Source organism: Ictalurus punctatus, chromosome 28 (genome assembly GCF_001660625.3).
Source record: "Ictalurus punctatus breed USDA103 chromosome 28, Coco_2.0, whole genome shotgun sequence".
Taxonomy (NCBI): domain Eukaryota; kingdom Metazoa; phylum Chordata; class Actinopteri; order Siluriformes; family Ictaluridae; genus Ictalurus; species Ictalurus punctatus.
This window is the reverse complement of record NC_030443.2, coordinates 9,012,590-9,028,457: the sequence shown is the minus strand read 5'-3', so window position 1 is coordinate 9,028,457 and position 15,868 is coordinate 9,012,590. Positions and strand designations below refer to the sequence as shown.

General features: G+C 39.5%; 1 protein-coding gene across 9 annotated transcripts in view; it reads right to left on the bottom strand.

Annotated features, from left to right (window-relative positions):
• Positions 1 to 15,167, bottom strand: part of zmat5 (zinc finger, matrin-type 5) — a 25,104-nt gene extending 9,937 nt beyond the window's left edge. Inside the window, exons 1-4 of one of the 9 annotated variants that reach the window (XM_017460325.3) lie at positions 14,555 to 15,167; positions 14,303 to 14,456; positions 14,130 to 14,192; positions 11,404 to 11,484 (exon numbers count right to left, since the gene is read on the bottom strand). In XM_017460325.3, the coding sequence (XP_017315814.1) occupies positions 11,404 to 11,484; positions 14,130 to 14,192; positions 14,303 to 14,429 (271 nt within the window). In that variant the 5' untranslated portion in view covers positions 14,430 to 14,456; positions 14,555 to 15,167. The other 8 variants (XM_047151756.2, XM_017460329.3, XM_017460327.2 and 5 more) reach the window with 8 other exon arrangements.
• Positions 15,168 to 15,868: the final 701 nt, after the last annotated feature.

The window sequence follows — 15,868 nt, the reverse complement described above, 5'->3', positions numbered from 1 at the left end:
AATTATGGACAAAATGATAAATTATTTTGATCAATATTGAGATCACGATTATTCATTGATTAAGGGACAACATATTTTTATTGCACTTTCACATTTAAATAAACAGACCACTCCTTTCACCTCTATGCTGTGCTACATTCCTGCTAATGTACAAATCTTTACAAAAAATTAGACTGGTCCTTAAAGTGCATCATCATGTAGAAGCAAAATATAAATAAAATTGTACCCAAAATAAAGGATAAGTAAAAATATAAATGCCATTAACCAAATTAAAATATGCATCAAATAACACAATATGCAACCAAATGAAATCAATTCAGGCCCATGCAGAAAAGGCAATAACAGTGTTTACAGGAGGAGAGATGCAGCCAAATCACCCAATAGAGTGGTGCAGGGATAATGATGTCATTTTGTACCAGAACCTGGAAGTTAGCATCACACTGGTTCCCTCAACAAAAACCCAATATGATTATCACATAGGCTTTTGGATTTTTGAAGAAGAAAGAAAAAAGAAAGAAAAAAAAACAAAAAACAAAAAACAAAAAACAAAAGCAGCTCTGTGATCACCAAAAGTTTACTATACTAAACACGTTTTGTCCAAGTTATGTCATTTTCACAAATGAACGCAACTTTTATGAAGTTGAAGCCTAAATACAATCGCCAGAAATAAAAGCTAACCGTAAGGTATAAACAAACTACACCACAGTCGCTCGACTTCATCACCATCACCAAACTTCCAACAACTTTTCCAAACTTGATTTAAAAACATTTTCCACAATACGCATTTACTCTGGGGATGAATCTTCATCCAGGTTCTTTTTTTTTTTTTTTTTAAGTAATTGTGCACAGCATACCTGAACCAGTCTATCTGCAATGTTTTTTCCAGTTCAGCATGATGAAGTTTAATGTCCCCGACAACGTCTATAGTCCCATTTAGCAATATGTTAGTGTCATGATTTACCCTCACGCAAGCGCTGGAGCTCGCGGCGTGCTTCCGGGTTTTTTAGTGACTTTCTACATGTGCATTTGTTATGATTTCTGTCCTGTCTCCGCCCCTGTATTGTCATTGGTTGTTCCCTTATGTGTCATTAGTCTCAGCTGTTTTTTGATCACCCTTAATTACATTAGTCACTTAAACCCCGCGTGTCTTTTTGTTCTACGCAAAGCATTGCGCGAGTTTTCCGTGTACCAAGCTTTTGTTCATAGTTTTGATCCTGTTCTCGACCTCATTGATTCATGTTTGGCCTCGTTTATGCCCATTTGCCGATCGCCTGACCTTTTGTCTGTTTTCGTCCACGATATTGTCTCGCGTTTTGGATTTGTCTGCCTCTCTTCAGTAAAGCTCTTATCTGCACTTGCATCCATCCTAAACCCTCATTACATGACAGTTAGCAACCACCTTTTTCAATACACGTAAAAGCTTTTTTTTTTTTTTTTTTTTTTTAAATCATGAGTGGGGTTTTACCGGCGTATTTTATGTTGTAGAATAAAACATGAAAGATATTTTGAGCTTGTGTTAACCACAGACCTTATTTCAGGCTTTTAACAAAATCCCATTTTAAAAACCCATTGATTTGGGATGACGGAACCGAAGGAAGAAAATCCTAACTCGTTTCTGGGTTTGGCATATAAAATGATGTCATCCCTGACGTCTATGGTGACTGGCTGTAAGTTTAGGAAGAGCTTGATTTGATATGCGGTGGAGTTTGTGAGCAGAGGACGAACTTTAAATGTCAATATCGCAATCATGTTCATGTAATCGCGGGCAAGTCAAAATCATAATCGCGATCAATATTCAATTAATTGTGCAGCCCTAATATATACACAAACATACATACATGCATGCATACACACATCTTTGTTAAATACAGGTGTACAACAATTAATGGCACCCTTTTAATCAATACTCTGCACTACCTCCCTTTGCCAAGATAACAGCTCTGTGACGTCTCCTATAATGCAAGGGTTCCAAGACCATTCCTCCATAAAGAATCTCTCCAGATCCTTCAAATTTCGAGGTCCATGCTGGTGGACTCTCCTCTTCAGTTCACCCCACAGGTTTCAAGTCAGGGGGCTGGGATGGCCATGGCAGGACCTTGATTTTATGGTCAGGAAACCATTTTTGTGTTGCTTTTAATGTATGTTTTTGATCATTGTCTTGTTGGAAGATCCAACCATGGCCCATTTTAACCTTTTTGCAGAGACATTTTTCATTTAATATCTGTTGATATTTGATAAAGTCCATGATGCCATGTATCCTAACAAAATGTGCAGGTCCTCTGGCAGAAAAACAGCCACAAAACTCTAAAGAGCTACCACCATATTTATCTGTGGGCATGAGGTACTTTTCCATATGGCTACCTGTGGGCAGCTGTGACTCGGGTGGTAGAGCGGGTTGTCCACTAATCGTAGGGTTGGCGGTTCGATTTCCGGCCCACATGACTCCACATGCCGAAGTATCCTTGGGCAAGACACTGAAGTTAGTGCCTTGCATGGCAGCTCTACTACCACTGGTGTGTGTGTGTGTGTGTGTGTGTGTGTGTGTGTGTGTGTGTGTGTGTGTGTGTGTGTGTGTGTGTGTGAGAGAGAGACTGGGTGAATGAGACACAGTGTAAAGCGCTTTGGATAAAAGCAGACCATTTACCTCCCTGTGTGCACCAAAACCACCTCCAATGTTTATTGCCAAAGACACCTCTGGTGTCTATTTTGGTTTCAGCTGAGCATAGAACCCAATCCCAAATGAAGTTCCAGTAGTGTCTCGCAAACTGAAGACGCTGGAGTTGAATGAGAGTAGAGGCTTTTTTTTTTTTTTTTAAACCCTTCCAAACAACTTGTGGTGATGCAGATGACTTCGGATTGTAGTTTTGGAGACTTTCTGACCCCAAGACAACTAACTTCTGCAGTTCTCCAGCTGGAGATTTTTTGGCCACTCAAAACATCCTCTTCACAGTGCGCTGAGAGAATATAGCTACGTCCAATTCCATGTTGATTCATAACTATTCCAGTTGACTGGAACTTCTTAATTGTTGCCCTGATGGTGCAAATTGGCATTTTAAAGGCTTGTGTTATTTTCTTATAGCCACTTCCCATTTTGTAAAGCTCAACAACCTTTTGCCACACAGCTATATTCCTTGGTCTTACCCATGTTATAAATGACTAAGGTAAGTTGGCCTGTGTTACGTCATATTTATACCCATGTGAAACAGCAAGTCATGGTTGAACAATTTCCTGTTCATAGTCACCCAAGTGTACTAAAAAAAATAATCCATATCAAAGGGAATATACTTCAAATATATTTTTCTTATATGAATTCATAGGGGTGCCAATAATTGTTGCACACCTATATTTAACAAAGATCTTTTTTGTGGATAAATCTGTGTTGTGATTGAAATTGTTTGATATCCATGAGAACAGAGTATTTGTGTTATTTTTTTTAACAAAAGATCAAAAGGTTAAACAATAAAGACAATTTTTCACAGCCTTCCTTATATTTACCAAGGGTGCCAATATTACTGGAGGGCACCGTATATGGGAGACCATAACAAATATCCTTTGTGCATTACCATTTGCTCCAACACTGAAATAAAGGTAATCCAGTATTTCCTTTACATGACTTTCCACGAGAGGCAAGAAAAAATAAACAGATGGATTAAGGCAGTCAGAAGAGACAAAGACCATCGCTCCCTCAGTGTTTCCCCTCAGAGTTTACTAGATTTTTTTTATAATTTACTTGTTACATTACCCTGACATTAATGTTACAACTGTACATACATTTTTGTAAAGAAGAAAATGATTTTTAAGTAATTTTTTTGTTGTTATTTCATAATATTACTATTGCACTGAATAATACTTAATTATTATTATTTGGGGGTACAAATAGTAATACCCCAATATAGTACATTTAAAGTAACTGATTTAATTCACTTTTATGCGTTTGACCTTGTGGCTTCTATTTTGGTACGAAACCGCAGGAAAACCTCCATTTAGTTGGCAATTTTTTAAAATTCACTTCTTATTCTCATTACCAATCAGGTGAAATGCCACAAACCTCTGCCCACAAAAATGTTTGATATTACACAAACGTAAAACCAAAGTGAATCTGGTGCATGATGTGATCTAAATGCACGTAATAAGTGACTCAAACTCACAGCACAGAGATGAAGTTCACATGGAGTGGCATTTACTGTGAACCGTGCTGCTATAAAACACTAAATGAGCCGCACACACAGAGTGCAACACAGTGACACGGGTTTACCATTTCAAAAATGTGAGTGACAATAAAATAAAAATTCTCTTTATGGTGTCGGTTTAGTTCCATTTTTAAGACCTTTAAATGTGGATTTAATACATGTTAATTAAGGCTTTGTATTTACATTTTAAGACTCTTTAAGGACCTGCGTACACTCTGTTCTCTTTAGCCCACTGTAACCTTGTTTTCTTCTGTTTAGGTGTTAGTGCTGGATTTCGTTTGAGTTTTCTATACGTAAATCGCATTTAATTCAGACGATTTCTTACAGTTCTGTCACAAACATTACCTGCTGTTTCCGCCCATTTGTTTTTCCATCAGAGAGGCAAAGTGCACACATGCCCAGAAAATCCACAGTCACTTCACGGATAGCAGTGACACGTGGTGCATGTGGCAGGTCATTCAAGCCATCAGCAACTACAGGACATCACCACCCACCCGTGACAGTGATGCCTCCCTACCAGATGCGCTATGCTCGGTTTGAGGCGCAGAATGACGTGGCGACGAGGAAGACCACCCCTCCTCCCAACGACCAGGTGCTGTGTCTAACCACGGCTGATATGAGGAAACCTCTATACAGAGTCAACACACGGAAGGCAGCTGGACCAGACAACATTCCTGGCAGAGTGCTCAGAGGATGTGCAGACCACCTGGCAGATGTTTTCACTGACATCTTCAACATCTCCCTGATTAGCGCAGTTGTTCCAACGTGCTTCAAGGCTACCACCATTGTCCCCATGCCTAAGATGTCTTCAGTGTCCTGCCTCAATGACTACCATCCAATTGCACTTACATCCATCATCATTAAGTGTTCCGAGAGGCTTGTCATGAGGCACGTCAAGACCCTGCTGCCCCCCCTAACAGGACCCGCTGCAGTTTGCGTATCGCTCCAACCGCTCAACGGATGTTGCCATTGCCACCACCCTACATCTGGCCCTCACCACCTGGACAAAAAGGACACCTACATTTGAATGCTGTTCAAAGACTTCAGTTTAATCCGCTGGAGCTCTCTCGCACGGCAGAGAGAGACCAAACCCCTTTTTTAACAAGGCCGCTACAGCAGCAGTTGTACATGTGTCAGCACCCTCTGGAACTCCGACTATCCTAACGTTATTGCGCCGTAACCTCGACTCCAAATCCTCAAATTTATTCTCTAATTGAGTCACGGTCGCAGTGAGAGACTCGATAGTAATCTTCATTTGAGCCATGTCATTGGTGCAACCAGAGAGAGCGTGCTCCATTTCCCCAACAGTACCTTAAAGTGTTGACATGGTAGAATCGGTAGCAACTTTATCACTAGCCAGCTGTGTTTTCACGGCCTGCAGGTCAAGCTGAACAGCAGACAGCGCAACCCAAACATACTTCCTCAGTAAAGCCAGCAACTCAAGCCTGAGTACGGTGAAGTCAAAGTCACTGCTCGGCAGCGCAGATTCAGGGGAAGAAGGGGACTCACTCGCGGCACGCACACTTGGCCTCAGTCGTGTCTGAATGCTACCATGGGTTTTCGTGTTCTTTCCAGACATTTTAACGTACCACAAAGTTAAAAGTGCAAACAAGGAAACGGTGTAGACTAAGTCAAAATCTATTGTATGACCGAAAAGCACTAATTAATTACAATTTTAATCGAAATCAGCAGGAGCCTCCAACTTCGCATCCTACACCATCGAACTCGGAATTCGAATCCGGAGGTAGTTTAACACACTGCAATGTGTTAGCATCGTTAACAAGTAACTGTCTATTGCAAGCATTACATGGAGCATAACATTAGCCGGTTTCACGGCTACAATGCCAGCCGCCTCAAACAAACATAACGTAGAACTGTCTGTCAGGTGCTTCGCCAAATTCCAGGCGTTTCCTCGCTTTGTTTGAAATGAATGATAGCATCGTTTGTACACCAGAAACCGATATTAGCTTTCCTCTCAACGAGTCAGGGCGGAGCAAAACTTGTTAAGCCAAGATAAACTTCTGTAGTTTTTCCCGTGTGCTTGTAGGCGTTCCTCTTCTTCTTCACCACTTGTGGACCGACTAAAACACTTGCGCGTATTTGCTTCCCCCTTCAGGTCCAGAAGAATCGCAACCTCTGTACTTTTGTTACAAACGGTGCTAAAGCTACTTCAGAAGAACAAGTACCTTCACATTTTAAGAATGTTGGTACCAACTTGGTACCAAAGTATCGGTTCTCGTGACATCCCTAGTCAGCATACAGAGAGGAGGTGCAGAGCCAACAACCTGTCTCTGAATGTGGACAAAACAAAAGAGATGGTTGTTAACTTCAGGAGAGCACGGAACGGCCACTCTCTGCTGAACATCGACTGCTCCTCCGTGGAGATAGTCAAGAGCACCAATTCCTTGGTGTTCACCTGATGGAGAACCTCACCTGGTCCCTGAACACCAGCTCCATAGCCAAGAAAGCCCAGCAGCATCTTTACATTCTGCGAAGGCTGAAAAAAAGCCCATTTCCCACCCCTCAATCCTCACCACATTCTACAGAGGAACTATTGGAGACCATCCTGAGCAGCTGCATCAATGTCTGGTTCAGAAATTGCACCTTATCAGATCGCAAGACCCTGCGGCGGATAGTGAGGACAGCTGAGAAGCTCATTGGGGTCTCTCTTCTCTCCATCATAGACATTTGAGCCCACACACAAACTCTTCATCTTCCTGCTGTCTTGAAAAAGGTACCAAAGTGTTCGTCCCTCACGGCCAGACTGTAACAGCTTCTTCTCCCAAGCCATCAGAGTCCTCAATACTCAGAGACTTGACCTGACTTGACCCACACTCTGAACTGCACACCTTCCCACTCCCAATGCAAGAACTGCTATGTCTATATTTGATATAAGCTAATCTGCTGAATACCAAGTCTGAATACCAAGCATGTTATGTTTACATGTATACCATTTATTTAATTATATCATTACTCTCTACCTCCTATCTTTTGCACTACCTGTTATATCGGACACTTCCACACAAAAACTGTGTACTGGTCGGCGCTACATTGACACTTACTGTGCCTATTGTCCTATTTTAGTAGTATTGTGCTGTCTTGTGTTGTTTGCACATACACTTTATGTAAAAATGTGTAGATCTTATTTAGTTCTGTGTTGTCTCATGTGGTTAGTGTCTTGTTTTTTGTAGCACCATGGTCCTGGAAGAACGTTGTTTCATTTCACTGTGTACTGTACTAGCTGAATATGGTTGAAATTAAGCCACAATAACAAACAATAAAGCCACTCGAACTTCATTTGTTTTGATGTGCATTTTCTATTTTCAAGGCATATTGCTTTTATTTCATATTAGTTTTCGATCCTGACATTTGCAGTTTTCCTTGATCTACCCGTATGTTTTCCTTTTATAACCTTCCCATTTTATATATACTTGCACCAAATTTTAGCTGACTGAGAACAACCAACAACTTTTGCCATACTCCGTGTCGGATTTCCTTCTTATAAGAGTTTTTTGATCCATTCCATTGTTTCAATTGACAACTCTCTTGTTGGGCCCATGTTCCCTTTCAAAAAGTCCAAGGTTAAGGTATGTAGGAACTCTTAACTGCAGAGTAATTCACATTTTTAGACTTATGCTGGTATTTGTTTTAGAAATGCAAATTACAAGGTGATTCCTTTTTTTTTTTTCTCTACTTGATCTGGAAAAAATATGCCATTAATTAAAACTATTTTATTTGTTTGAGGCATGTTTCATGAAGCCAGACTGTTCAGCTATTAAACAAAAAATGTTTAGTTTCATATCTGTGGTTTGTTTATTTGCTACAAAGTAAAAAAGCCAGTTGAACATCCTCCGAGTGTGGTGAGTCCATAATTTTTTGCCAGGGGTTGTATATGTGTGCCTAAAACGTCATCAGATTTTCACACAAATCCTAAAAGTAGACAAAGAGAGCCTAACTAAACAAATAAGACAAAAATATTATACATGGTCATGTATTTTTTGAGGGAATGATCCAATATTACATACCTATAGGATTAGCAATTAATTTAAAGGTGAAATTAGAGTCAGGTGTTTTCAATCATTGTGAGGACAATGAAGTATGAGTGAACGCCCTGTTTTATTTAAAGAACATGGATCTATCCAAGTCTCATTGTCACAACACACGTTTGTGGAAGTGTATCATGGCATGAACAAAGCAAAATCAGGCTGGAAAAGGTTACAAAACCATCTCGACAGAGTTAGGACTCCACCACCCACAGTCAGACAGGAGTTGTCTAATGTTCATGAGTCTACCATCAGGAGAACACTGAACACAGGAGAACAACAGTGGTGTGCATGGCAGGGTTACAAGGAGAAAGCCATTGCTCACCAAAACAAATATTTCTGCCCATCTGCCTGAAGGCTACTTAAAAAATGGATTGTTGACATATGAACAAAATTTTATTTTTGGTTTAAATGAGAAGCATTATGTTTGGAGAAAGGAAAACACTGCATAAGAACCTTAAAGAGTCATGAAACACTAAACTACATTTTCTGAGATTTTAACAGAGGTGTTCTTATCACACATCATAAAAGAATCTTAGCAGCCGTTAATTTAAATTGTAGGAGAAAACCGGTTCATTTTGAGCTTTTTTCCGCTATTTTCGTCTTCCGGGTTTAAAGTCTTGTCGTGTCGCATGTCACAGGCAGTGACATGGCAATGTACTATAGTACTTCAATGACATGTTGGTGTCTCATAGTTATTCATGAGTCTGCATATTCTTATCCTATGAGAAGATGCTGTCTCTTAAATTATTCATGACAGCGCTTGGTGCTTTCCTACAGATGTAGCAGATGAGAGAGGCATTCAAATGGGCCGCAAGTGTTTGTTTCAGTGGTGTAAGAGTTCAAGTGTGTTTTCTCGGGAGAGCTATGAGAATTTGAGAAAGGTGGACTTCAGACTTGCTCATGAAAGCAGTTTGCGTCTACACAATGATGTGGTACTAAGTCCCGAGGACTTTTCCATCCCTTCAAATGAGGTATGTGTTTAATTTTTAACCATGACAGTTTTACTTGCCTTTTGAGCTAATTAAACCGTTTAAAGCTCCGCAGGCCGTCGCATGCAAAACTATGCAAAGAGCATTCGCCTTTTTATTCATGAAAAGCTCGAGCCTATTAGCTAGCTACCATTCACACTTCTCCCATCTGCACTGCCTCCGGTTTTATTTTATGTTTTCCTCCATAGTCACGCCAGGGGCTAATGGTTCAAACAGATGGGGCAGAGGACCTGCACTGCTATCTATTGTGTCTCCATTTAGCCCTGGGAATTCAGGAGAAGTCCTCTGACTCATCTGCAAACTTTTTGTCACTATACATCTTTATTGTGAGTGTTGTAAAGGCCCCCCCCTTCTTTCCCTGCCACGCCCACTCCCCCTCCCTTCTTCGCACAACCATCCACACCCATTTAAGCTGCATTTGTCAAACATTGAGAGGTACACTTGCGCTGAAAGAGGGAGGTTTCATGACCCTTTAATCCCATGATGGTGGTAGTATCATGGTTTGGGCCTGTTTTGCTGCAAATGGGCCAGGACAGCTTTCCATCATTGATGTAACAATGAATTCTGAATTATACCAGAAAATTCTAAAGGAAAATTTCAGGACATCTGCCTGTGAACTGATTATATTACTATATAATACATGTTTTGGAATGGCCAAGTTAAAGTGCTGACCTAAATCCAATAGACATGTTGTGGAAGGACCTGAAGCCAGCAGTTCATGCGAGAAAACCCATCATCAACATCCCAGAGTTGAAGTTGTATTATACAGAGAAATGGGCTAAAATACCTCCAAGCTGATGTACGAGGCTGATCAACAGTTACCAGCAACATTTAGCTGCACTTACTCCTGCACGGGGGGTATAATATAATATAAGTATAAAATTTGTCTCATTTGTTTAATCGGGTTATCTATACGTTCAGCTCAATCCTCACTCATAACAGCCACATATGCCTACATGCCCTTTAGCAAGTTATAAATAACACCAGTTATTGATAGTAATACACTATATGGTCAAAAGTATGTGGATACCTCACCTTCACACACGCATGCGGTTCTTCCCCAAATATTTGCCACAAAGTTAGAAGCACACAATTGTCTAGAATGTATTCGAATGCTATAGCATTAAGTTTACTCTTCACTGGAAATAAGAGGCCTAAAGCAAGGTTTATAAAGGGATGTTTTGCCAAGAATGGGGTGGGAGAAGTTGAGTGGCCTACACAGAGCCCCGACCTCAACTCCACTGATCACTTTTGGGATGAACTGGAACACTGACTGTGCGCCAGGCCTTCTTGCCCAACATTAATGCTGGACTTCACTAATGCTCTTGTGGCTGAAAGAGCACAAATCCCCACAGATACATTCAAGTGCAAAAACTTCCCAGAACATTGGGGATATTATAACAGCAAAAGGGGGACTAAATCTGGAATGGGATGTAACCAGGCCTGATGACTCGAACTTTTTGGAAGACAAGGGTCCCATTACATTTGGCATAAACCAAACACAGTGTTCCACATAAAGGAACATCATACCTACAAGCAAGCATGGTGGTGGGAGTATGATGGTGTGGGGATGCTTTAGGACCTGGGCAACTTACAATAATTGAGGGGAAACATGAATTCTGCTCTCTACCAGAAAATCTTAAAGAGGAATATCTGGTCTTCAGTCCATAGGTTAAAACTCAAGTGCAAATGGACTATGCAGCAAGACAATGATCCAAAGCATAGGAGTAAGTCCACCTCTGAACGGCTCAAAAAAGCTAAATAAAAATTTGAGTGACCTAGTCAAAGTCATGACTTGAATCAATTGAGATGCCGTGGACCTTAAACAGGGATTTAATGCTTGAAAACCCTCCACTGGCCAAAATAAAGCAGTTCAGCAAAGAAGTGTGTTCCATTATTGCTACTAAAAGGTGGCACAAAAAGATTAAGTTTAAGGGGGCAATTAGTTTTTCACATGGTGATTGGATAACTTTTTTTGCTTCAAAAAAAATTGTATTGTGTTTACTCAGGTTGCCTTTATTTTATGTTGTATTTAGTTTGATCTAAAACTATTTAGAATGACGTACGCAAAACAGAAGAAGCCAATTAGATCATATACTTTTGCACAGCACTGTATGGGTTTGATGGTCAGGTGTACACAAACTTCTGGCAATACAGTAAATCAAATAAGGATCTCACCATGAATATGTTGCTCCAAATCCTTTATATCCTGTTCAGACATATGTGAGTACCGGCAGCTTGGGCCAAATACACACTGACCTGAAAGTGATAGAGGTCCATTATCAGAATATCACAATGATTACTATATACAGAATTAAGGCTCCTTCACACTGGGACATTTTTTCAGAGTGTAAAACGGTCCGTTTTAACGTCCCATGTCTAAATCAATGGCTGTCAATGGGAGTGTTCAAAGCATCAAAACGCACACCTTTAAGATTTTTTAATTTAATTAAATAGACTGAAATCATATCTAAATATTGTGGTGTTTTTATACCGTATGGACATATACACAAAATATACCATTATTTAAATCTCAATACCATTTGAAGAGAGTGACTTACAGTTACAAAACCAACTGGAAAGTGTTCCTGTAGGTGTCAGGTGCGATACACACCTTATAGATTTTTGATAAAAAGGTGTGCGTTATAGCTGACACCTAGATGAACACTTTACAGTTGGTTTTATGAACAAGTCATTCCCTTCAAATGCTACTGAAGTTAGAAAGATGTATACCAATATGTAACTTGAGAGATGGTCCCTTAATTTTCGCATAGCTGTAAATACCGAACTTCCAACGTCAAGCCAACTTTATGCCAGTCCAATCTTCTCGTGGCTTGTCAGCACAATCCCACCACTAGGGGGCCAGCCCAGAGTAACATGTTACAATAGTATCAGCAATCCATTGCTCTTCCTGTGAGACCCGGATGTGAAGACTTGATGTTTAAGACCCGAATTTTAAGACCTGCATTTTTACAAGCAATTTCATCATGACGAATAATGACGATGGTATTTTAACTGAATATTTTGGAACGGTATTTTAGGAAGGTGAATGTGCGCATTGAATTTTGAATGCTGGATTTTTGTTTTCAATAAAAATATACAAACCCAATGAATTGCAAAGGAAACTAATTTATGCATTGTAATTGTTGTGGTTTTTTTTCCCATTTTGTGTCAAATTTCTGGGCAGAAAAATTAAAGTATTGTTATTGCGATAGGTTTTTATTCAATTCAACATGCCATATTGGCACTATTATACTTCCATAGGTATCCACGATTTTAGTGAGAGTGCATAAGTGACCTACCTGAATTAAAATACTCACTGCTAATAAATCCTTCTGCCTACACACATAAACAAGGTTCCTTTGAAAGCAACAGGTTCCAAAATACCCACTAAATGCTATATATACACAAACTAAAGTGTATGTGTGTATGTCCAGCCATATTCTAGTTCAAAACTGATGAGAACTTCATGACTCATTTATTATGTTATGGCTATTTTTTTTGACGACAATGAAATGCATATATTCAAAGTGATCCATTTAATTCTTTCAGTGTTGCTTTCTACACTAAATAGCATTGTTTGTTTCTTTATCTCTTCTCTGCAAATGATAATCTGCTGGTTGATAGTCAATTGTATGTATTTTGCACCTGACATACATATATATGCATACAAGTATTCTAGACCACTTATTCAAATAGCTAAGTGCTATTTGAATGAACATTGTTGTATGACCATATTGAACACACACACAAAAAAAAGACTATATTTTCAACACTTCATCAATTTGCAGGAACATTTCTGGGCACAACAAAAAAAAAATATTAAAAAAAAAAAATCTAATAATCTGGGTCTTCCCATAAGTATGTGAATGCTATTGCTGTGACTTAATTCAAATCATTACTTTTTTTAAAAAGAGCATATTGTTTAAAGCTAAATCCTTAAAGTTCTAATTTTAAACATGTAAAAAAAAAAAAAAAAAAAGTGTGTGAATGGCTTTTTGCAAAGAAGTAAATGCTGGCACTCTTCTAAGTGATAAGCGGGTGTCAGAAACTGAAAGTTGTGCAGCGCCACCTTGTGTACTGGGGTATTTCTGTTTTTCGATAAGCACCATCTACTGTCAGGGAGTGAGTTTGCACTTTCATTCAGCACATCACTCAGGTTTAACACAGGTTTAACACACCGTTTAACACACCGTTTAATGTGCTGCGAAACACATCCTGGTGTGACGGGGCCTTTAACCACTCACATTCAAACTCATGTTCAAAACCATTCATCATACACTTGTCATCAATGAAGTGATTCTGATTCTCTTTAAATTATGATCAGCTATTTCTCTCATATTTTCTTGACATCTGCTTGGTTTCATCTGACTGCTGAAGCCATGGTCTGCAAAGAGCTTACAAAGTATGCACAGGATCTCAGTGTTGAATGGTACAGAAAACCTGTGGAAAGACTTGAGGGCTGTGCATAAGAGATCCCCATGCAATTAGATAGGTCTGGAGCATTTTTGCATGGAATAAAATAGTTTTTTTTTTTTTAAATCAAGATGTAATAAGTAGGTAGACTCTTACCCAAACAAAAAGACTGAGTGCTGTATTACAAGCAAAAGGTGCTTTAACAAAGAAATAGTTAAAGGGGGTACACACTTGTGCACCAGATTATTGTAAGTTTTTTATTTTCCCCCTAAAAGGTTTCTATTTGTTCTTCACTTCAAATTTCTTGGTCACTGTAATTCATTAAAAGGTGGAAAAAGAGCTGACACGCTTTATCTTGATTGCCTTTTTTGTACATCACAAAACCTGCAAGTTTAGCAGAGGTGTGTAGACATTTTAGTATCCACTGTATGTCTGGTCACCAGATCCAGGTGGAAATGCAATTGTGCCAAATTCTCTGTGAGCTTTACCTGTCTGCAGAAACTTTCTGCATCCTTGTTTTGCTCTCTCATCCTGAAGAATGGCAGCTGCATCTATAATACATATATTGGGTGTCAGACAGAACATACAGAAACAGAAAAAGAACATTCTTGACCGGGTTAAGAATGTATTAGCGCATAGGTGCTGACGCAATGCTCATTACCTCGGAAGTTGTCGAACCAGGCTTTTTTGGCTCTATGGTGCTGGACTCCATTCAGATGTTTCTTTCTGTTGTGCAGCGTGTCTTGAAAGCTGCGAGCACAGTAATCGCAGTGATACCGCTTTCCCATGTCTCTCAAAAATCAACTATAAAACCACTGCAGACAGTTTCAGAAAGATCTGTTAACAGTCAACATTACCACTACTCTAATCTGGATTAAACAACATTTATGCTGCATTAGACTAGCGGGTTTACCTAGGAATTCGCATTCTCCGCCCAGGAAAAACAAAGAAACCGCACTCCTACCTTGGAATTTCTAATCGGGATGGCCTCCTCAAATCCGAGCTCAAGAACGTTTCACAACGTCAGGAGTAAACAAAACAGCGCTTTAAACGAATTATGCTTCAATCAACAGACAAATACATTCGCTAGGTAATAAATAAAATTAATTATACAGTTCGCTGTTTGCGGAGAAAATATACACCACTCATCACAGAGAGCTGGCTAGCTTGTGGCTTAAAAAACAAAACAAACAAACAAACAAACAAACAAACAAACAAACAAAAACAGCAACACTGAGGCGCCTCACCCACCAGCCAGACAGTCTTTGGGTATGTCTCAACAAGCTCCCTAGCTCATTAAGTCGTGAATCAGTATATCGTGTACACGAGTTCGGGCACTGGTAAAGACTCTAGCTCACTACAAATTTGGCATTACACGGAAAGCTGCGTCATTCCTAGAACAGTCCACCTGAGGCTTCTAAGGCTAAACTTCTCAGCACTGAACGCTAGACTGAGACGTGTAAAGCATGGCTTCGTCATGAAGGTCACGGCGCGAAAACAACTTCTTCTTCTTCTTCTCGTTTTAATGGCGGTTGGAAAACCACTAAAGGTCCATTACCGCCACCTACTGGACTGGAGTGTGAGCAGTAGATTGGCAGGAAAAGAAAAACAAACAAAAAAATAATAATAATAAAATAAAATAATAATAATACCAAAACAATAATACATAAATAAAAGAAAATAAAGAGATAAATAGCTATATAGTAGATATTCCTACTAGATTACTAAAGTCTCTCACTTATCCCAGTATTTTTTAAATAGTTTATTAGGGGGTGTTGCATTTTCCCAGATGTTTTCCCCAGCAAGTTCTCTAGTGTCATGTTTTGTTTTGCATCTCCATCTATAGCTCAGTTCTTTCCTCCTCATACCTTTTGCAGTCTAACAAAATGTGTTTTACCGTCTCTTGTGTACTGCAGTGCGTGCAGAGTCCAGTGGGGGGTTTTCCTATTCTGTTTAATGCTAGATTTAAACCAGCATCACCTATTCTAAGACACGTAATTATCATCTCTTCCTTTGGGTTTCTGCCCTGCCTCACACTGATGCCTACTTGTTTTTGTATGGTATATAGGTGTCGTCCGGTGTCAGCTGTGTCCCAGTATTCCTGCCATGTTTTATGCGCGTGTCCCTTTATAATGGTTTTGATCTCTACTCTACTTAATGGTACTTGTATATCAACTGTTTCATGTTTTATCGATCTTTTTGCCAGTACATCCACAATTTAATTCCC